Below are 23,486 nucleotides of genomic sequence, written 5' to 3'. Positions count from 1 at the left end.
TAGAAACTAGAAGACAAGGGAACAAAATGTGGTTTTCAAAAATACATCCAGCTATCTCCCTTAGAAAAGGATTCTCACGTACGCTTGAGGAGGTAAAGGCAAGCGCTTTTACAACAGTATTACTTACAGTTTCAGGCACCAGAGACATCAGAATAGAAAACTGACAGGGTTCCTGCTCTCATGGATCTTACATTTTAAATTATGCTATGATATTCTAGAATACTATGCATTTGTCCAAAATAATGAAGACTTAAATATGCTGACATGGAAAGCTATCCAAGATACATTGTCAAGTGAAAAACACAACTGTAGTATAATTCCATTTTTTTAAAAAATTTTATTTATTCATTTGACAGAGAGAGAGAGAGAGCACAAGTAGGCAGAGAGGCAGGCAGACACAGAGGGGGAAGCAGGTTCCCCACCGAGCAGAGAGCCCGATGTGGGGCTCGATCCCAGGACCCTGGGATCATGACCTGGGCTAAAGGCAGATGCTTAACTGATTGAGCCACCCAAGTACCCCAGTGCTTTACAGTTTATAAAATATGTTCATATACATTGTCATATACATTCATCATACCCATTATCTATTTTATCCTTATACAAGCCTCAAAGTTTTCTTAAATTAAGGGTAGGATAATTTAACTAAGGGTAGATATTAAGACTTCCTTCCGAGGTAATCTTAGATAAAGGTTTTAACTCTGATTAAAACTTTCCGACACATCTTAAAAAGGATTCTACAAGGTGTCAACTCTCAGGTCAAAGTGAACAAGGAGCTCTGATAGAATCATGTTAAAAACCCAACGAAGCCTCCAGTCTCCAGCCTCATTCCCAATGTCCCCTTCTGTATACAGCCCTGAGTTTCTACTATAACGTTTCGTGTTTTGATTTCCTCTGCTGGTGAAAGTGAACTCAAATGATGAAACATATAGCCATAGGAGGGGAAAATCTTAAACTTTTGACATTTGCCAAAAAATATGATCGATTTCAGGACTGAAGCTGTGTGAAACTTGTCTTTTTATTATTAAGAAAGGACTCACCTGATGAATTAAAAGTGAATTGAGATGGCTAGGGGAGAGTTATTTTAGAGCAAGTTTTTAGGCACGCCAGGAATTTTAGAAGTTACCCAACTGTAAATAACCAATATTATAATTATAAATTATTCCTGCCTATTCATTAAGTTTTCTAAGGACTTCTCTTAGCTAACTTTTACTATTTTATCAAAATTAGTAAAATCTAATTTTAAAATATTCTACAATTCTGAATTTTTACTCATTCAGAAAACCTTTTCTCTTTTGTCTGAATTACTGTGATTTTTTCCTGCATTTTATTTATAACAGCTAATCAATACAGAAGAGGCAACATCTTTCAGCTTATACCTGCAAAAACTAATAAACTTGTATTTCAACACTAGCAAATATCAAGTGGTCACCCTTAAATTTCATAACCTTTTAAATCTGACCTTTCAAAGTTCTTATCATTCCTCTTAAATTAAGGGTAGAATGACCTTAATCAATCAAAATTCTACAGAAAACAAGAAATAATTTTATTGAAATTCTGCAAGCATAAATCAGGACTTTGATTTAAGTAGAGTGTTGTGTGCTGTGTGTGAGTACATGTCCTCAATTTACCTCCTTACAACCCATTAGAGCACAAGAAATTTGGGTTATGAATCTTTTCTACCTGAAGCAGAAATTCCTTTCGAGAAAAAAACAACCAAATGTCACATGAATTTCAGTTGCCCACAAACATGGGTTCAAGTACAAATGACATGAACATCAGGTGTTTATGACTGGATTTTCTCCATGTTTCAGAAAACTTGGGGGAAAAAAAAACCAAACAGTTTAACAGGGAAGACTTGTTTAGCTGAGTGTACCTGACTTTATTCAAGCCTAAATCTTTTGAAAAGGATGCAAAATAAAACCGATCATGGCTTTTTATAATACAAAGACAGGAAAGTAGAACAAACAATTAAATGCTGTGGATGTTTTAAAATTGTATAACAATTTCAGGCCATAAGCTTCAAATTAAATACTTACTCATCAATCACTACTAGTGAAGCTATGAACATCTCCAACAATGGAAGCATTACAACTGTATGTCTTTTGTTCAGCTGAGGAGTCTTGTTGGGAAAACAGTGTTTCAAGATGTTTGACAACAGAGATTTTTAAAAACATAGAAAAGAAAATAAATGTTCACATTATTTCTTCTTGGGAGCTAGGGTTAGTATCCTTTAAATCCTTCTCTTCCCTGAAGTGCCTGAACAGCCTGAAGTGCCCTTGTATTAGATATTCTATTGATACTGAAAAAAAATCAAAAGCTCTTTGGTATAAAAGATATTGATCACAAGTCAATATACATTACCTTAAGTTTAAAAGTAACCACATGAGAAAAGTGAAGGCACGCGTATCAACTATTTACACTACTTTTTACTTGCAAATCTTTTTTTTTTTTTTTAAAGATTTTATTTATTTATTTGACAGACAGAGATCACAAGTAGGCAGAGAGGCAGGCAGAGAGAGAGAGGGGGAAGCAGGCTCTCTGCTGAGCAGAGAGCCGGATGTGGGGCTTGATCTCAGGATCCCGGGATCATGACCTGAGCTGAAGGCAGAGGCTTTAACCCACTGAGCCACCCAGGTACCCCTTTACTTGCAAATCTTAAGGATATATATTCTGTACAGTCGTTACTAATATTTACAATGGAAAAAATTGTAACTGAACAGTCAACAAATTCAGAAACTCAGGCATTGGAAAGGATATATATGGTTCTCAAATTAGTCAATAATAACAAAAATGGAAATAATTAACTTTCATATGGTTTGTAAGGCACTTTCATATATAGTATTTGATTTTCACAAAAACCTGATGAGGTAAGTAGTTATTTCCCCTCGACAGAAATAAAAAAGTCAGGGGTGCCTGGGTGGCTCAGTTGGCTAAGCATCTACCTTCAGCTCAGGTCATGAACCCAGGGTTCTGGGATCGAACCTGCTTGCAAGGGGCCTGCTTTCCCCCCCCCCCCCGATCCCCCGGCGCGTGCTCTTTAAGGAATAAATTTTTTAAATCTTTAAAAAAGTTAGAAAGAAATGAAAAAGTGAAAGAAGTATAATCCATAGCCACACCTTCTGACTATAAAACCTGTGATCTTTCCACCACTACTCAGTGCTTTGTGTGTAGATTAAATCCAATATATACTTGAAGAAAGGCATGTTTCTTAGTGAGAGAATGGTTTAGAATGACATTTTGAGATAGGACTATTGTGGCAAAAATGACAAGTGACTAAGAGAAAAATTCAGTGGCCATTGGCTATGAAAGCTTTGATAATACACCAGTCACTGTGGATTATACCAAGATGCACTGATGTGGCCTAAGATGAAAGATCAGTATGGTAGGGAACACTCCTCACATCATTTACACAATTCTTCTTGAGTCCCCAACACTTTTAAGATATTTCTTATGGCAAGAAGAAAGGATGGAAGAATGAATAGATGATGGATGGCCCCATTCTATAAAGGACCCAACACTGGATTTCCACAGTATCCTGACCTCTGGCAGTCCTGAGCTAGAACAAAGTCACTTCTATTATGTAGGGAAATTGTGACTCATGGGTAGAGCTTGGTTCAGAATACATACATCAGTTTACTAATTTTAGAAACACCAAACACCTGCTATGTTCTCGGTATTTAGACCTATTTGGGGCACTGTGGGATACTCAGACACGAATAAGATATGGACTTAAAGTCTAGAACAGGGATTGGCGAACTTTTTCTGTAAAGAATGAGACAGTAAATATTTTAGGCTTGGGGGGCCACGCAATCCTTGTTGCAAATACTCAAACTCTACCACTGTAGCATGAAAGCAGCCACTGACAACGTACACAAAAATGGGTGTGTTCCCCCAAAACTTTATTTATAAAAGTTGGTGGTAAGTTGGATATGGCTCATGGGTCACAGTCCTCGGGTTAGAACCAGTGACAGGATGTTCCCAACCCAACTTCACTCCCATCAATACTCCACTCGGCACAGCTGCCAGAGTGAGCTTATGTTTTAACACTATGTCGCTGCTTTTCTTAAAACTCTTCAATGGCTTAGCACTACTTGCAGGAAAAAAGTCCATACTTCTTAGCACAATACAAAAGGCTCTTTGTGCTCCATTCCCTGCTTTAGTCTCCTAGACTTATTCCCCACAATGTCTCCTTCTACCTCCCCTCCCCTACCTTTTATGCTGAAGGGATACTGAATTACCCTAAAGCACCATGCTATTTTGTGCCTCTGTTCCTTTGCCTTCTACCTAAATGTCCTACCCCTCCAAGAGATGCGTTCACCCAGAAATGTCTCTGCGGAGCACACTCTCACACCACGAGCTGACCACATCTAATACCCTTTCACTTCCTTACGTCTCCTGTCCTTGCTGTTAGTGATGAAACCACAGGCTGCACAGGGTAGGCGGTTTACCTCTTCCAGGTGTAGTAGCGTTCACTGCCAGCCCAGTGTCTGGCATAGGGAAGGTGCTGGATAAAGCTACTGTGAACCAAAGTGAACCGCAAGTACCTTAAGTGATACATTACTATTTCAAGAAGGAAGACAAGACATCCGTCTTAAAGGAGACCATCAGAAAAGGTTTGATGAAAGTGGTGGCATCTGAACTAGGTATTAAAGAGAAGTAAACAAAGAGGGTAACGACTTCCACAAAAACAGAGAAGTGAAAAAATAATGTCTGAAGACCAATGAAGATTTCAGTTTGGCTAAAGTATGGAGAATAACTGGGAACACACGTGGAAAGGCTCGTTTAGGGTTAGATCTAGAGGACCTTAAGGATCAGGCTAAGAAGTCTGTACTTTGTTCTGAAAGGTTCTGGAGGGTAGAACAGTACGAAACAGGAAAGCTAATCAAACAGAAGGTGGGTACAAACTGGAGGACACTGCCAAGATAGAAGTGACAAAATTTGACAAGCGACTTGATGTAGGACACAGGAGAGTGGCAAGAATTAAAGATATTCCTGAAGTTTTATACCTGGGAAACTGGGATAAACAGGAAAAAAGGAACAGGAAGAAAAGCAGTTTAAAAAAAAAAAAGAGTGAATTTGGTTTTGGAACATTAAATTTGAAACCTGACAGAACATCGAGGTAGAGGTACTTTGTGTAAATCTGAAAGTGGGAAAAAGCAGCTTTCAAGAGATGAAGACATACATTTGGGAGTCATCCATCTATCCCTGAAGAGAAGGGATGGTAAAGACTCAAAAGCACTTTTTCAACAGAGAAGGATCCTGGTATGTCTTCCTACCATGGTATCAATAACATTATTGTACTCATTTAGAAACATGTCTATCCACCTGACTCGCAATTCCTCGAGGGGAGAGGTCGTGGTTCATCATCTTTGTGTCTCCAGTTTAATACTCAGAAAACAGGTATTTCAGTGTATGGGCTGAACAGAAGCAGCCCCCACAATCCGAGCATTGCAGAAAAACCCAACTTCGTATGACGTGTTACAACTCAACACAGCACAAAGATTAAAAATCAAACTCTTCCAACTCTTCATCGTCACATATTTGTATCAGACGGCGGCAACCCAAGGCAGAAGTGTTCGTGGTTACCCTGGGGCAGAGGCTGCCAACCTCTACTTCCCATCACTCCGAACTTGGGCGGCGGACAATTCCTATTCCTTTTACCATGTCTCTTCTCTGCCAAAGCAGCACTACCACAGCCCTTGGCAGGTTTGAAAGGCAAGAGAAAGAACACTGACACTGACACAGCACGGAGAGAGCTGCAGATCCCTAACGTGCTAGCGGACGTTCCTGACCTTGATGTGTCGGTTCATAGCGGTGGACTGTGCGGCCCGCACCAGCCCCTCCAGTTCAGCACCGCTGAAATTCTTGGTCTCCACAGCCAGTTCTTTAATGTCTACGTCGGCGGAGAGTAACTGATGCCCTCTCATCCTTGCAGTGTGGATGTGAAGGATCTGTAGTCGACCTTTCTCATCTGGTAAGCCTGGTAAAATTGAAAATATAATAGAAGTTATTATAATCCTAATGCTTTTCTTATAGGTACTTAAGCAGGTAAACATTGTGCTCCTCGTGATACACAACTTTTCTAACCAACGTCAGGCCACAGCACTCTGCCTACCTATCTCCATTTTAACTTCCAGTCTTCCAGGTCGAAGGAGAGCCTCATCTATCAGGTCTGGTCTGTTGGTCATTCCTGAGCACAGATTTCAAAAAAAACCAACAAAAGTTCAAAAGTAAGATAAAATGTCTTTTCAGTATATGTAAGAATAGTAATTTTTCAAACAAGCTAAGATATTTTATAAAGGTCAAGTGGAAAACCAATTATTCTCAAATAAAAATATCATTTGTTCTTGATCTGTTCTAATGGAAATACCTGAAGACTCCGCTTTAGTATTTCACTATCCTGCCAATGGAATGTAAATGTAATGAAAACTTCAAGGTTCAGGGAGTTCAGAGGTTCATAGAGGCTAAGTAACCTGTCAAAGTGAGGAGGGACAACGTGAACATGATTTGCCCTCTCCTTTTCGGTAGGCCAAAGGTTTTCAATCTCCATAAATATCAGAAGTTTTGTCTTGTTTTTTTAAAGTCATCTTGGGAGAACCTCAGTACAGGAAACAGTTAAAAGAAGAAGTTATAATTGGGAGACATGATCTGAAGCTCACTCACAGACCGTGAGGTATCTCTGAGGGCCCCTGGAGGCCTATAGGACGCAGTGTGAAAACCACTGCATTATTCTGTGCTGCCTTTTTCATCTGTGAGCTATGAGCATCTACCTATGAGTCACTGACCCCCATCTTTTATTTGTCCTATTAAGGCCATACATTAAAATAGGCACTTAAGATACTTCAGTATACCTGATTCTAATTTGGAAACACGGGCAACACAGTATTAACCATCACCTACACAGACCTTAATTCAGAACCCGTGTGTCTAATGTTTTTGAAATCATTTTTTTTTTTTTAAAGCAAACATACCAATGACTAAGATGTTGTTCAGCTGCTCTACCCCATCAATTTTGGACAGCAACTGGTTGACGACAGTGTCGTGAACTCCTGTGCTGCCGGCCATGCTCCCTCTCTGCTTGCAGATGGCATCAATTTCATCAAAGATGATGATGTGCAAACCACTGTTTGCACCAAGCTAATGAGGGAAGGAATTAGAGTGAAGGTCATAATTTGAATATATCACTAAACAAACTAGTCAAAGAAAGCCATCACAGATGGCTTTTGCTCCATTTTGACTAATAAATACAGCAGGTATACTCATGGCTTCTACCCTGCTGGAGGTACTAGAAGTGCATTCTCAGAATTCTACAAACTGAAAAGGCATTCCAGAACCTCACATTTAATAGTCATTAAACAAAAATACACATTATATACTGATGAATGTGAAAAGTCCATCAAATAACAATCTGTTCATTAACACGCATTTCTTTTCTCACTATTGGAAAGGAGAACTCATAATTACCAGGGGCCTGTCTTAAGTCAGTGAATGGCAACTTCCTCCCCATTTTCCTTGAGTTTTGGTGAGAACACTGTCCCGGTTGCAGCAGGCTTAACGTTTGTCATATTATATAACTAAAGAGCGACTCTATCTGGAGGTCAACTGGGAAGTGGGCAGATGACAGAAGGAGGGGACCATGATTCACATTTGGTTATATCACATGAAAACAAAGGACTTCTTCGTAACAGTAAAGTGAGAACAGAGACATAGTTTATAGAAAGAGCAGTCAAGGGGGTGCTATTTCTTTTGCACAGTGATTTGTTTGAGTTTACTGAAGACAGAGGCATCATTCCAAGAAAATAGTGTATATATTATAAACTTCTAATAGATGCAAATACTTTCAAATGTTGATAATTCATTAGGTTAACATGGACCCTCTAACAATTTATATTCAAGTACTTAAGTCTCTTATAGGAACCAAAGAAGGAAGTATACTCCATAAATTCTTTTCTTATTTTATTTTATTTTTTTTAAAGATTTTATTTATTTATTTGACAGAGATCACAGTAGACAGAGAGGCAGGCAGAGAGAGAGGGAAGCAGGCTCCCTGCTGAGCAGAGAGCCCGATGCGGGACTCGATCCCAGGACCCCGAGATCATGACCTGAGCCGAAGGCAGCGGCTTAACCCACTGAGCCACCCAGGCGCCCTCTTTTCTTTTTTTTAAAACAAACAAACAAACAAAATATCAGGGATTAACCAAACAGGTGAAAATGAATATAACTTATGTGGATAATATAAATGATGGGCACATTGAAATTCAGGATTTGATATGGTTGGTGTTCATTAAACCTCTGGTAAGGATAGAATCTTTTTTTTCCCCCCCAAGAGTTGGGGCTTTTTTACTTCATTATAAAAGCATTAGATGTTAACTGAGCAAAAGTTGTAAAACAAATGGAAGTAAGTTAAAAATAAGTTTTGTCATATCATACCTATGATATATACTATATAATACCTAAAGATAAATGCTGTTAACATTCTGTGGATTTATTTCTATATTTTAAATTTATCTTAATTAAAAAATTGGGAACTCGCTGCATCTTTATTCTCCTGAACATTAACTATTCTTTGAAAACTGTTTAAAATTGTTAGTTTTGTTTCTATTTGCAAAATACATGATCATGATAAAAATGTAGAAAAATACTAAAAAGTGTAAAGAAATCAGAATCATCCAACATCCAACCAGCTACAAGTAACTCATATTATTAATTAGGTGCTGTGTAGGTAGTTTGTATCCCTTTTTTCAGTACAGATATTATCTTCAGTCCTTTCACATGGCTATAAATACAACTATGTAATTTTTAATGGCTCCATAATATTTCACTGTATAACTGGCAGCACAGAGAACTCCTGAACTTCACATTAATTCCTTCCTTTCAGATACTGAATAATTTCTAAATTTCTACAATTATATGTATTGCTACAATGAACATTGTTTTAAGATTTTATTTTTAGGTACCAACATGGGGCTCAAACTCATGACCCAGAGATCAAGAGTCACATTCTCTATTGACTGAGCCAGCCACGTGCCCCATAATAAACATTTTTGTACTTAACTCCTTGACAATAGACCTGATGACTTCCTGAATGCAAATTGCTACTTTAAAAGGTGTGTTGAGTATCTTAAGGCCCTTGAAATAGGTTGTCATATACTTTCCCAGAAAGATTTTACCACTTTATAATCCCCCCAAGGAATATGACAGTGCCTGCCTCTCTTGGTATATCCTCACAAGTAATGAATATTAGAAAAATCTAAAAAGTAATTCTTAACTTGATAACTGAACAATGGTGTTTTTTCAATTGTTTTTAACTGGTATTTGTATGATTACTGAAGAAGATAGCACTTTTTAAAATCATGTTTTTACCAATTGTAACTTTTTTTTTTTTTTTAAGATTTTATTTATTTGACAGACAGAGATCACAAGCAGGCAGAGAGGCAGGCAGAGAGGTGGGGGAGAAGCAGGCTCCCCGCTGAGCAGAGAGCCCAATGTGAGACTCGATCCCAGAACCCTGGGATCATGACCTGAGCTGAAGGCAGAGGCTTAAACCACTGAGCCACCCAGGCACTCCTGTAATTCTTCTTTCATTAATTATTTGTACATAGCCTTTGTACATTTTTCTGTTGGGATTTAATAGTGCTTCTTTTTGATTCGTAGAAAAATTCTTTATATATTAAGGGTATTATTTATTTGTTATAAATATTTTATCCCAGTTTGCCACTTATCTTTTATTTATGGCACATTTTTTAATATAGAAGGACTTTTACTTTTTTTTATTATGTAGTAGCCAAAATTACCCATTTTTAATTTTATGGTCTGTAAAATTACTTTCACCCTTAAAATCCTCCCTCTTTATAGACCCTTATAGTCACCTATATTTTCTTTTTCCAATTTTTACTTTACATATAATTTTTCAGTCTATCAGTTTCATTTTTGTATATGGTATATATGAAGTAAGAATCCAAGTGATTTTTTTTTTAAGATTTTATTTATTTATTTATTTGTCAAAGAGAGAGAGAGAGAGGGAGAACACAAGCAGGCAGAGTGGCAGGCAGAGGCAGAGAGAGAAGCAGGCTCTCCGCTGAGCAAGTAGCCCGATATGGGACTCAATCCCAGGACCCCGGGACCATGACCCAAGCCGAAGGCAGCGGCTTAACCAACTGAGCCACCCAGGCATCCCAATCCAAGTGATTCTTATTCAAACAATTAACTAACTGACCTAATACTGTAGACTAAATCATCTTTTCATCAATGAGATGTCATTTCTATTGGGCTTTATATTTTTATTTCATTACAAGCCTATTCTATTATAGAGCAATAGGTTGGGCAAGCTTGCTCTTACTCTTTGTCATAACATTATCATTATTTTTTGTCATAGTATTGTGACATTCTTTGTCATAACAATTTTGACTACTTTACGGAACGCCTGGGTGGCTGAGTTGGTTCAGCATCTGCCTTTGGCTCAGATCATGATCTCTGGGTCCTGGGATTGAGCCCCATGTCCGGCTTCCTGCTCAGAGGGGAGCTTGCTTCTTTCTCTCCCTCTGCCCCTCCTTCCCACTGTTCATTCTCCATCTCAAATTAATAAATAATATATTTTTTAAAAATTATGTAGAATTTCAGGTTTTCAGTCACAAAATTTCCAAGTATTAATACCCTACCATACAGAAGTGTTTGGCAAAGCTAAGGGTATAGTTCCAGTTCCTTATTCTCGGTCTTTTCTACAGTTGGAAAGATGATAGCTTTTGGTGTTGAAAATTTTTTTAAGAAACCAAGCTACTACTTATAATCAGATACCTGTTCAATAAATATGACTATATGGAGAAAATTAATTTTTTTCAGATCTTAGTTTAGTTTTTAAAACTGGTGGAAGGAGAACAATCTGGAAGTAGTGTTCAGGGGAAAAAAACCTAGTTGCATTTCGGAAACCCTGATGAACACATAACTATTATCTTGCAGAGAATATGAACAACAGAATTTAAGTATTATAAGATATTTTTCTGTTTTAAAAATTCATTATGAAGTAAAGCTGACTTCTCTGGTAAGCAGTTTTGTGAGTTTTAACAAATGTATAGCTTTTTAAAAAAAAAAGATTTTATTTATTTATTTGAGAGAGAGAGACAGAGAGCTAGCTCATGAGCAGGGGAAGGGGCAGAAGCAGACTCCTGCCCAGCAGGGAGCAGGATGTGGGGCTTGATCCCAAAAGCTCAAGATCATGACCTGAGTGGAAGGCAGATGCTTACCGATGCAGGCACCTGAGAGTCTACATTATTTCATAAGACACTTTTACTCAAGGCTGTCTGCCAATTTAGCATGAAACAAAAAGCTGCTAAAATGTATGAATTTTGCCATTCAGTGTGCCTTATGTTGCCACTGGAATTATTACTTCCTTCTCAGTCTGACCTTAAAAATCGTCTGTGTGGGTAGGAAGCCAAAGACAATAGGAACACCGTAGGCCCACAGGAATATTCTGTCTTAAATATAATTCAGTACCATTCTGACCTTTTCAGAACCTTGCCAATCTTGTGACCTGTCATCAGGTGCCTTCCCCCAACCTAGTCAGTACAACCACACCAATTTTTACAGGTGCGTTACTTAAATAAAGGCAAGTTCTTGCAATAAATTAGAAGTCATGTAGGGAAGATGTTAAGATTAATGTTCACAGATTAATACAGCTGACTCATCAATAAACCTTTACCCAAGAGTTTAAATTTCCACAATGCAATCCTCTTTAATTCACTGACCTCTACTCTGTTCCTACCCTCTGCAACGTCTTCCCCCACAGAAACAGAGCTGATGCTGTCGAGCCCCTGGCAACTGCCTAGGATAATGGCTGTTCTATATTTAACTAGTTTGACCTATATGCCAGTGTTCATCTTTCAGCCTGGACTGTCCAGAATCACAGAGGTGATGCTTTCCTCTATTATGTAACACACTTCTACCCTCCATGGGGTCATTAGCTGAGAATACCAAGCCATTCCTGGTTGTAAGAATTGAGAAAAGCTGTAACTGAAAAGGCTGGCTTGATTAACATCTACCTAGAAATTCTTTGTCAACTCAGTTGTACCATTAACTGTCTTATTTAAACTGTCTGCAAATTTAAAACCAGTACCAAAAACACCTATATGGCCATGTGGAAACTATCACAACAGATTTTAAAAAAATGTCTCTTTAAAGAAGGGACATTTTGACACACCTGCACCTAGTGTTTAAACCTCAATATACCATCAGGGTCCCTTAGACACAATTTCAGTTTTGTAAGTTTTTTTGGTTGAACAATTCTAACTATTTGTAAATACTAACATTTCATGACTTTTTAAATTAGAAGTCTTCCACAAAAGAAAATGGAAAATATATTTTAAAAAACAGAATAAATAGAATAAAACTCATTCTATCTTGCAATCACCATATGAGTCCACTGAAACTTTTTATAAATCTAAGATATATTATGCTCTTCCAACATTCTAGAAATGACATCATTACTACTCATCAATGATTCCTAATTAACCTAAAAAAATTAAGATGATAAGAGAAATGAAAGAATGACGGAATTGCTCAGAGGGATAATGCAATAGTGAAGTCACGACTGCTATGACATCACTCTTCAGTTTTCTTACTGTGCTGTCCAAAAACTTACAATATCTTTCAAGAAGGTATAAAAGAAGTCTTGAGACACCATCCACCATCTTTGTTCCCTGGTCTTAGCTTTAACTGAACATAGTAGAGAATTCAGATTTCCCCCCTCTGGCCATAATGGCAAAGAAAAGAAAACCAATAGAGCAAAAAAATTCACACTTGTTATATCTAATCCAAAGACTAATGCGGAGTGATATAGCAGCACTTGAGACTCTAATGAAGATGGAGAAATTGATGACTATAAGTAAAATATCAGACTACGTGCCCTCAGATGATGTTATCCTGCATAAATTTTCTCAAGCTCAAGAATGAGTGAGGGGTACCTGGATGGCACAGTCGGTGGAGCGCTGACTGTTGATTTCAGCTCAGGTCTAATCTCAGGGGGAGAGTGAGCCTTGCGCTGGGTTCTGAGCTCAGTGGGGAGCCCGCATGAGTTTCTCTCTCCCTCTCCCTCCACCCCTACCTCACCCCTGTGCGCACGCTCGCTCGCTCGCTCTCTCTCAAGTTAAAAATAAAGAATGAGTGAATGATATATTTCTAAGGACAAAAAAAGGCATTTTCATCTATTTACTTATTCAACAAAAATCTTCATTGTGCAATGACAAGAAACTAGACCATCTCATTTTTCTGTTAAGGACACATGACAGTAGGGGCGCCTGGGTGGCTCAGTGGGTTAAAGCCTCTGCCTTTGGTTCAGGTCATGATCCCAGGGTCCTGGGACCAAGCCCTACATCAGGCTTTCTGCTCAGCAGGGAGCCTAATTCTCCCCCCTCTCTCTGCCTGCTTCTCTTCCTACTTGTGATCTCTGTCAAATAAATAAATAAAATCTTAAAAAAAAGGACACATGACAGTATTCTTTCATCTTTTATTTTAGCTACACATCAAAATTTCCTTGATATGGTTTCTAAGTAGAAGGATGCTGAAGGCAGGTACTATAGAGAGATGATGAGAAGAAATAGGTGATATAGATATTAAAAAATGTGACCATTCTAAAGGGTGTAAACAAATCTAAAAGTGAAAATGTTTTGCAATTATGGAGTATTTGGTGGCCATCCTCTCTTCAAGAAAATAATGATTTAAAAAAAAATTCTTCCAGTATTATGTCTTGACAATGCAAGTACAAAAAGAACCAGAAATAATGACAAGCTAGACTCCATTAGAGGTGTATTTAAAACTTAGAATCAGGGACATCTTGGTGGCTCAGTCAGTTAAGCATCTGCCTTCAGGTCAGATCATGATCCCAGGGTTCTGGGACAGAGTCCTTGTTGAGCAAGAGGCCTGCCTCGCTCTGCCTGCTGCACTCCCTGCTTGTGCGTGCACTCTTTCTCTGTTTCTGACAAATAAAAAATAAACTCTTAAAAAAAAAGATAAAACTTAGAATCAGTATGTAGAAGTTCATGCATGATAACTAATGAACCATTAGTTACCTTCAGAGGCTCCTGACCATTTGGATGGAGATAGATACATAGATATCTACATAGATATAGATAGCTATGTCCATATCTTCAAGACCAAGAAAATATGGAATAAAAATTTAGTTTGCTATATTTAAGTTCTTATTAAATATATAATAGTCTTTCACTCTCTTTTATTCTTATATTTATAAATTATTTGTAAAATAATTTAAAATTTTAAAAAAGGAGTTCTTTCAACCCACATAGTAAATGGTGGTGATAATTTTTCTTGGTACACTGAGTGTTTATAAGATTTTTGAAACAGAAAATATTGTAGTATTAGGGATGAACGGTAAAACTGAATTGGTTCTGGGACTCTCTGAAGAGTTACTGAACTTGTGAATTACTGGACTTGTACCGATCCACTAGGACCCATGCCTTCGAGAACCAATGTAGCTGAGGCCAAAGACCTGAGATCATTACCTGAGCCAAAACCGAGCCAGACACTCAACTAACTGAGCCACCCGGGTGTCCCTGTTAGTTGGTTTTATTTTTTAAATTGTGGTATTTGTCTTTTTCATACTTTTTATAAAGGAGTTATTACAGATAATTTATAAAACACCAGCTCTTTGTAGATTATATACAAAGCAAATATCCTCTCCAGTCTGTTACATCTCTATTCCGTGTAATTTGTCAGAGGAAATTTTCTTCATATTATATTAATGTAACCAAATTTACATTTTTTCTTTTATGGATTTGATTTCCAAATCTTAATAAAGAGATTCTTCTTGGGGTACCTGGGAGGCAATAAATAAATAAATAAATAAATACCTTTCTTTCTTCCTTTTTTTTTTTTTTTAAAGAAATTCTTCTCTAGCCTCAATTCTTAAAGCTTTTTGCCTAGATTTCTTCTAAAAATGTTTCCTCTGGTAAGTTTCATTTATTTTTTGCAAATCCATTTTGCAGTTCTGTATGATACGATAAGGACTGTATTTTACCTTAGTTGAAACAGAAAGCTGATGATCTCATCCAGATTCATGGAATATTCCTTCCCCTTTCATTTGTACTGTCACTTTTCATATAATAAGTACTTCCTGTGTTCTATTCTGTTTCCTTGGTCTATTTATGCAAGAATATATAACTGTCTCAATTACTACAGCTTTCCAGTATGATGTGAAATAAGTTCTTCATAATTTTTGAAAATTTTCATGGCTCTTTAAGTATTCAAAAAAAAATCAAGTTGTCAAATTCCAAAAAATTCCCATCAGACTTGATTGGAAAAGCATAAATTTATAAATTAATATGGGAAGATGTTATTTTATGATATTGTCAGATTCCCACACATAAACATCACATCCTTCAGTAGCTCTTGAAAAAAGATTCTCAAAAATGTTTATAATTTTCTCCTTTAATTTTCCTGTTAAGACTTAGTTCTAGTACTCATCATTTTGATTGTTGATGTAAATGAAATTTTTTTTGAAGTTACATTTTCAATATCTTCACACTTTCTTTGAGTCATGGCTTCTAAAGAATTTGAGTTTTTGCTATTCCTCTCCCAGCTCCTCCTCACGCTTTGGAAAAGGGTGAAAGTTAAACACAATTTTCACATACCCATCTAACTTAAAGCTTAATGTTATTAATAGTACTATCTTCTTCCCAAATAATACAAAGATCTTACACAGACTTAATCCACTTCCCATATGTTTTGTTCCATACTTTAGTTCTAACCTTAAAAAAAACCACCTGTATTGATGACTAATATTGTTGTCTCATACACTGATTATTAAGTTTACCTCTTAGAAACTTTTTCATGGTGAACTATGGTATACAGACAAAGTTCACAAAATACGAATGCATGTTTCAAGAAACTGTCACAAAATGAATATCCATATAACGTAACAAGAAATAGAACAGTGCCAGCATCGTGAGTGAATGTCCTCACAACTCTTCCTCAGTATCCCTCCCCATTACTTCCTATATGCAACCCCAAACTGATTTTTTATGGAAATTACTTCTCACTCTTCTTTATAGTTTACCACCTAGGCCTGTATCATTAAATATTATATTTTAGTTGAACCTTACATAAATGGAATCATACAGAATGTATTCTTTCTTGTCTGGTTTCTTTTGCTCAATATTTATTTGTGAGACTCACAACTACGTATGACCATATTCTGTTTATTTATTACTGTGTAATACTTCATGGGATATTACATGATGATTTATCCATTCACTGGATACAAAGTTCTAAGTTAACAGTTCTTCTCTCTCAACTTCTTAGAAAAAACATTCAACTGATTTCCGGTTTCCATCATTTGTGTTGGTATTTTCTGACACTTTCCATTGCTTTCATCCTTTCTCTGGTTATTTTTGTCTAACAACTTTCAGTGCACCAATCCTCTCTTCAGCTGCATCTAATCTGCTATTTATACCCATCTATTTGAGTTAATTTCAGTTGCTGAATTTCTCATTCCCAGAATTTCCATTTGATTTTTTTTTTTTTTTTTAAACAAATCACCGCTCGGCCAAAATCTTCAATCTTATTTCCCTTGGAACATGGTAAGTGAGGTTACTTTAAAAGCCTGTATCTGAGAATTCCGGTATCTGGAGGCCCAATCTCTATCACCTTTTGTTTCTCTTTCTTCAAGTTGTCTATGTGTTTGTGTACCTGACTGCTTTTGATTATAACCAGGCATCTCATTTGTAAACTAATAATCTGTGGCTTTGCATGATATTACCTTCCTCCAGGAAGGATCTACAATTTTGCTGGATGCCAAGAGGCACCAGTGATTTAGGAGCCTTCAATTTAATTTTAGAGAAATGAGATGCAATTCAAAGCTGGCCTCTGTGAGAGCATGTCTACTTCGGGTTAACCCCTGCTTCTATTGTGCAGCATTCCAGGGTCCCAGCTCCAACTGAGACATGTTCATCAGGTGTCCTTTCTTTGTGAGCCGTTCATTTTTAACCTCTGGCCCATTGTTCCCACTGGCCTGTCAAAAGGGCTGCACAGCGGTTTAGCAGCTCCCTCCAGAAATGGCTAATATCTCCAAAGGGATGATGACCTTACACACCAGGATCTTTTTTTCTGAGCCTCCATTCTCCTCCTCCCCAGAGGTTTGTTAATACCTATCAACCCCATGCTATTATTAGTTCAGGATTCATCTTTAAATCAATTTCTCAGCACGGGGGCCCCAGACCACATAAGTCAGGGGTGGGGTTGGGGGTGGTGATGTTGGTGGTGGTGGTGAGGTGTGTGTGTGTGTGTGTGTGTGTGTGTGTGTGTGTTTTCAAATCCTAAGCATGAGGTAAGAAACCACAGTTCAGAATTCCCATGAAAGATTCTTTAGATCCCACTGAAGAACTCAGACAGATGGTTAAATGTCTTTATTATTTCTTTGTGCTAGTGAGCAATTTCTAGTCCATTCTTTTCATTGAGGACACAACCCCTTTGAAGGTTCCAGTTCCTAGTCCACATCTGAAGTGGGTTCAAGGACTCATTTTCTGCCAGCTAGCAGGTACTAAAACCCAAACTCCTAGATTACCAAAGCAAAAAGCTGCAATTCTTATCTCTACCACTCTAATTTTCAGAGTTTTCTTTTCATTTCTGGAGATCTCCTTTTCTTTCTTGAGAACTAAATTATGCATTTAAAATGATTTTAGTTATATTCTACCCTGCATTTGAAGGTATTTACAGAAGGCAGGTTTTTAGGTTACCTACTCTACTGCATTGCTAGAAGCAGAAATCTGATGGCATTGTTTTTGAACTTCTGTCAATGAAATAAATGTTAGTATTAGTGTATGAGGGTTTTCTAGAGAAATGTAATCAGTAAGATGGATCTCTAGATCTATCCCTATTGGTCATCTGAAAATATACACACATAGAGAGAGAGATCCACATAGATCTAAATATAGATCTATATCAATCTACAGAAAGATGAATTATAAGGATTTGGGTAACCCAATTATGGGGCTTGATAAGTCCCACATCTGCACTTGACAAGCTGGAGACACAGGAGAGCCAATGGTAGGGCCTATAAGCTGGAGACTGAGCTTCCAAGGGAGGCAGTTTCAGTCTGAGTATAAAGGCAGGGAAGAACTGATGGCCCAGATAAAAGCAGTCAGGCAGTAGGAAATTCCCTTAGTCAGAGGAGGAGCAGCCCTTTGTTCTAGCCAGGCTTTCCACTGATTGAATGGGGCCCACCCATATTAGGGAGGGCAATTGCTTTACTCAGTCTACCAATGCAAATGGTAATCTCATCCAGAAATATCCTCACAAACACACCCAGAATAATGTTTAACCAAATGTGTGGTCACCCTGAGGCCCAATCAGACTGACACATAAAATTAACCATAACAATTAGTAAACTCTGCTTTGACTTTTAATTAATTTTTTTCTAAGACCCACATCAAACTTTCCTTTGAGACCTAACAATTCATACCTGTCACTCTACAGCTGAGGAGACTCAGTGGTAAGTAAACTCGCTTTCAGCAGCTACTCCTTACATATAGATAATTCTACTAGTCATTTTATGAATTTAGTTTCCCCCTTTGCCAAAGGATAAATGAGTTTAACTCTCTGAAAGTAATGTGGAATAAAAGTGACACCTGAAAATAAATTCATGAGCTGTTTTTGCAAAACCTTTGGCTTATATAATCATCTCTCTTGGTATTATGTCCATGTGGTTAATGGCATGTGTTCACATCATGTAAATGCCCCATAATCCCTGGTTCCGTGATACAGTTCAGTACTAAATAAATTCTACCTGCATGTTTTTCAAAACATGGATCACGGTAACAAGATTTCCATCTTAGCTTTGGTTTCATTCATCATAAAAGCGATAACAAACTTTCACTAAATTATACTTATATTAACATTACCCTCCTTTGTTCCTCTTCAGCATCAGCAAAGAGTTTACGGATGTTAGCCTCTGATTCTCCCACATACTTGTTAAGGATTTCTGGGCCGTTGACCACTTTGGGCTCCCTTGCATTTAACATCTTGCCAATCTGTCGAGCCAAGAGAGTCTTACCACAACCTGGGGGCCCATATAACAGGATGCCTTTAACATGTTTGCAACCTAAAGAGGAAAAGAAAACAGACTTATATCAATTACCTAAAATCCAAGTAAGACATCGAAAGGAAAATCTTTCTTCTTCATATGCGTGTTAGGAAAACTACAGTCATGTCATTAACATATAATATCCAAGTGCCTGAACAGAACAAGAATGAACAACTAAAGCTCTTTTTTTTCTTAAAGTAGGCTCCACACCCAACATGGGGTTTGAATGCATGACCTGGAGATCAAGGGTTGCACGCTCTACTGACTGAGCCAGCCAGGTGTCCCTAAAACTCTTTTTCAAAATAGAAAATCCAGAAAAAATTCTTATACAAGTACCAGTATTTGAGTGTCAAAGTTGCCAATTAAAGGTCTTTAGAAAAGTATATTTGAACTATCATTTAGAACAAATACTTTTAACTCTGAAAATGTCTCTTTAACCTAAATACCTAATTAGGAAGTATTACTTATTTTCCATTATCTTTTGCTTTAAAGTCAATGAATAAAAGAGATCTGCTTTTAGGCAAATTTAACCCAACACAAATCTATTATGATACGGTAGGCTATGGAAACCATATCTTAGTCATAGAAATTACAGGTCTACCTGTCAACACAAGCCCTTGAAGAATGGGCAAACATGTTTTGAGTTGGCTGGTATAGAGCAATCCGAAAGATCCAGATGGATGTTACAACTTAGTGGATAAAGCTGAATGTCCTACTTCATGTGACTAATGCCAAGGGAGGCACACGCTTTTCTCAACACCACCCAGATGAAGATGAAATTTCAAGAGAACAGTATTCAATTCTTTTCTAGGCAAGCATTGCTAAATGCCTTAAAAGGTATCCGTAACAATAGGGAAAGAGCAAGACTGGTGATTTAGACTCCCCAGGATTTCTTCATGAGCATTTACTCCATTTCTAAGATTCTGATGACCTGTGGTTTCACTTTACTAACTCTAGGAATTCTCACCTTTCCTGCAGTGTCACAATTGGGATGCAGGACTCTTTTCTTATGAGTTTTTCCCTTGTACTACAACAAAAAAGCATTCTGTGAAATAACAATTTATTAGATTTTGGTGTTACACTCAAAAGTACAGGTGAAAAAGAAAATTTCTGGAAATGAAATATAGTATGTTTCCATGTATGATAATTTGTCCTCATTTGGAATGAAAGCCTTAAAAACTGTTTCTTTAAAAAAATTATGACAATACATTTAATAACTCACATAAAAGAAATCACAAGGTACAACCAACTCTACTAGGTATTTTAGATTTGGAGTAGGAATACCCTTTGGGGGGCCCTTGGGTGGCTCAATGGGTTGAGCCTCTACCTTCAGCTCAGGTCGTGATCTCAGGGTCCTGGGATCGAGCCTCACATCAGGCTCTCTGCTCAGCAGGGAGCCTGCTTCCCTCTCTCTCACTCTGCCTGCCTCTCTGCCTACTTGTAATTACTGCCAAATAAATACATAAAATCTTAAAAAAAAAAAAAAAAAAAAAGGAATACCCTTTGGGTTGCCAGTATGGTCATTACTTCTGTATGTCAAAAAAAGACTCCTTTTTAAATCTTTGAAAGTAATGAGATGTGCGCTTATGATTAGATTTGTAGAGACAAGGGGAACTTAGTGGAAACCCTTGAAGGCTTAGGGTCTTAACTTTTCTCATCACCAAATAAATTCCTGGTCTGAGAACCATGGCCAATGAAACGTCTTTGGCCTCGATCCACTCTTGGAGCACAAGAAGTAGTGGGATGAGGGGTAAGGCGTGAGCTTCTCCTAGAGGCCAAGGCCAGCCTCATCAGGCACTGCAAGCATCCAAACCACTGGGGTACTTCTGATGAAGACTTCGGGACCCGGCTGCTAATCTTACCCTCCGAGCCAAATGCTACCATCATGACTTGAAACTGTTCATATAAACCATAGCAGAGGCAGCTGGTCATGGTGTTGGTAAAACAAGGCACAGGAAAGGGGAGCCAGAAAGAAGAAAATGAATAATTGCTGAGGACCGACAAAGTACCAGGCCTTATCCTCCTCCTCTAATTTCTTAACTTTCTCCAAGTTTATCCACTTCCTCATAATGCTACGTCCTTCCACATTAAGCTATACTTTCTTCCAACTCCTTGGCCTTCTTACACTTCTCTTCTACTCATCCCACAGTCCTGAACACAATATGACTTTACTGCACCTACATGTTGGCCACAGAGCACGGTCAGAGAAAATAACACCACTGTCCTGACTGATATTCTCACGATTTCCTTTTATCCACTTTCGGTTCCATGCTCACTGCTTCTCAATACTGCATGCCACCCTTTAATGTTTTCTATTAGTCCACCTCCCATTCTCTACATTAATCATCTAGATCTTCACCGTTCTTCTCAAGTGCTACCCTATGTGTTTAATTCATAGAAAAGACCTAGATTCCAACTTCATATTAAAAAAAAAAAAAAGACTATCAGGTATGAACTCCCTTCAGCTCATTGATTCTCTAACCACAAATTCATCTGCAGATACATCCAGTCTTAATCTCATCATGGTTTCTCAAGGAGTTTCCTTCCTCTTCTCCAAGGCTTAAGTTGCAATTATTTGTTTATATACCTTCTCCATAAGATCATGAACTATTCAAGGGCAGGTGCTAGCTCATCAATCCGGAATTGCAAACATCCACCATAATGTCTAACATATAATATGTACTCAGTAAATGGCTGAATAAGTAAATTGTTGTTGTCTGCTTTCCTACAAAACTCAAAGAAATGAAGGAGAGATGACGATTTAAAAAAATTATTTGAGGGAAGCCTGGGGTGGCTCAGTTAGTTAAGCATCTGCCTTCGGCTCAGGTCATGATCCCAGGGTCCTGGGATCAAGCCCCACATTGGGCTCCTTGCTTAGCGGGGAGCCTGCTTTTCCCTCTGCCTCTGTCTGCCACTCTTCCTGCTTGCGCTCCCTCTGACAAATAAATAAAATCCTAAAAAAAATAAGATTAAAAAATTATTTGAAGTTCTTCATTTATGGAAGTGTTTACTTTCATTAATGAACTAATGCCTAAAAAACATACTTATAGTGACTGGGACTTTGCAAATTTAGCAGAACTATATAATATATAACATAGATCGGCCTGAACTTATCATCATAAGTTATCATCAACTCACTGCTAGTTGAAGACAACCCTTGTGATGGCACAGGCAACTGGGAGAGGTGGGTGCTGCAGCCCAGAATCGTGAGAGAATATTGTGCTGCTTATCTCTAGCCCAGGAAGACCAAAATTCAAAATTTGAAATATGGTTTCTACTGAATGCATATTGCTTTCACACCATGATAAAGTCAAAAAATCATTACGTCAAACCATCATAGGTTGGGGACTGTCTGTACTAGAATCTTAACTCTATAACTCTGTTTTCATATATGGAAAATGCTCAATTTAACGTGGTTTGAATTAAATGGACTTATAAATGATTCACAAAATATCACCATGAAGTCTGAAAAAGAGATAAAACGCAAATCCATCCATGGAACTTACTGTAGCTCATACAGATCTCTGAAATGACCAAATCTACTCAATATGACAAAAATAGAGAATAGAAGCTCTAGTCTGCATTAGAACTATAATTCTTTCAGGATCGCAAGCACATCAAAAATATATATCGACGCGGCACCTGGGTGGCTAAGTGGGTTAAAGCCTCTGTCTTCGGCTCAGGTCATGATCCCAGGGTCCTGGGATCGAGTCCCACATCAGGCTCTCTGCTCAGCAGGGAGCCTGCTTCCCCACTGCCCTGCCTGCCTCTCTGCCTACCTGTGATCTCTGTCTGTCAAATAAATAATAAATAAAATCGTTTAAAAAAATATACATTGACAAGTGAAGATTTCCAAAATCCACTTCCACAAAGGAAGCAGTTACTTGAATAAGCAGTGGAAATGGGACTTTGTTATTACTACTATTATTATAGCCTCTTCTGACTTATTAAATAAGCATTGGTCTCTAATTTTAAATGAGTCATAAAAACTCTTCGTAAGTAATTCCATTCAACAAAAGTGTATTAAGCTCCTGTTTGGACTAGGCATGAAACTAGGTGTTAGGGATACAAACATGAAAAAGGCAGTACCTACCTGCAGGGCATTTTCTGGTTTAGTAGGAAAGACAGAAACAAAAATAGGTTATCTACAATATAATATGACATTATCAGAGATATGTATGAAGTGTTTTTGGAACCTGGCCAAAAGAGACTGACTTCGCCAGGGTGATGGCAGAAAATGAGGGATGGACACAGGAAGAAATAATATTTAGTGCAGGCCTTGAAGGACAGTAGGAGGTTCATGACTGAGCACGGGAGAGGAAATGGCACCTAACAAGGGAAACTAGCATGATCAAACAAAGGCATAGAGGGACGGACATAGAAGCTGTCCTTTCAAAAC

General features: G+C 37.8%; 1 protein-coding gene across 1 annotated transcript in view; it reads right to left on the bottom strand.

The window, feature by feature from the left end:
* NSF (N-ethylmaleimide sensitive factor, vesicle fusing ATPase) overlaps positions 1 to 23,486 on the bottom strand; it is a 151,068-nt gene that overhangs the window by 51,775 nt on the left and 75,807 nt on the right. The window contains exons 9-12 of the mRNA XM_044247713.1: positions 18,906 to 19,105; positions 6,972 to 7,137; positions 6,116 to 6,190; positions 5,793 to 5,980 (exon numbers count right to left, since the gene is read on the bottom strand). Coding sequence (XP_044103648.1) covers positions 5,793 to 5,980; positions 6,116 to 6,190; positions 6,972 to 7,137; positions 18,906 to 19,105 — 629 coding nt within the window. The remainder of the gene's footprint in view (positions 1 to 5,792; positions 5,981 to 6,115; positions 6,191 to 6,971; positions 7,138 to 18,905; positions 19,106 to 23,486) is intronic.

The sequence above is a fragment of the Neovison vison genome, chromosome 5 (genome assembly GCF_020171115.1).
Source record: "Neovison vison isolate M4711 chromosome 5, ASM_NN_V1, whole genome shotgun sequence".
Classification (NCBI taxonomy): domain Eukaryota; kingdom Metazoa; phylum Chordata; class Mammalia; order Carnivora; family Mustelidae; genus Neogale; species Neogale vison.
The sequence above is the reverse complement of the archived record's forward strand: the minus strand, read 5'-3'. Positions and strand labels throughout refer to the sequence as shown.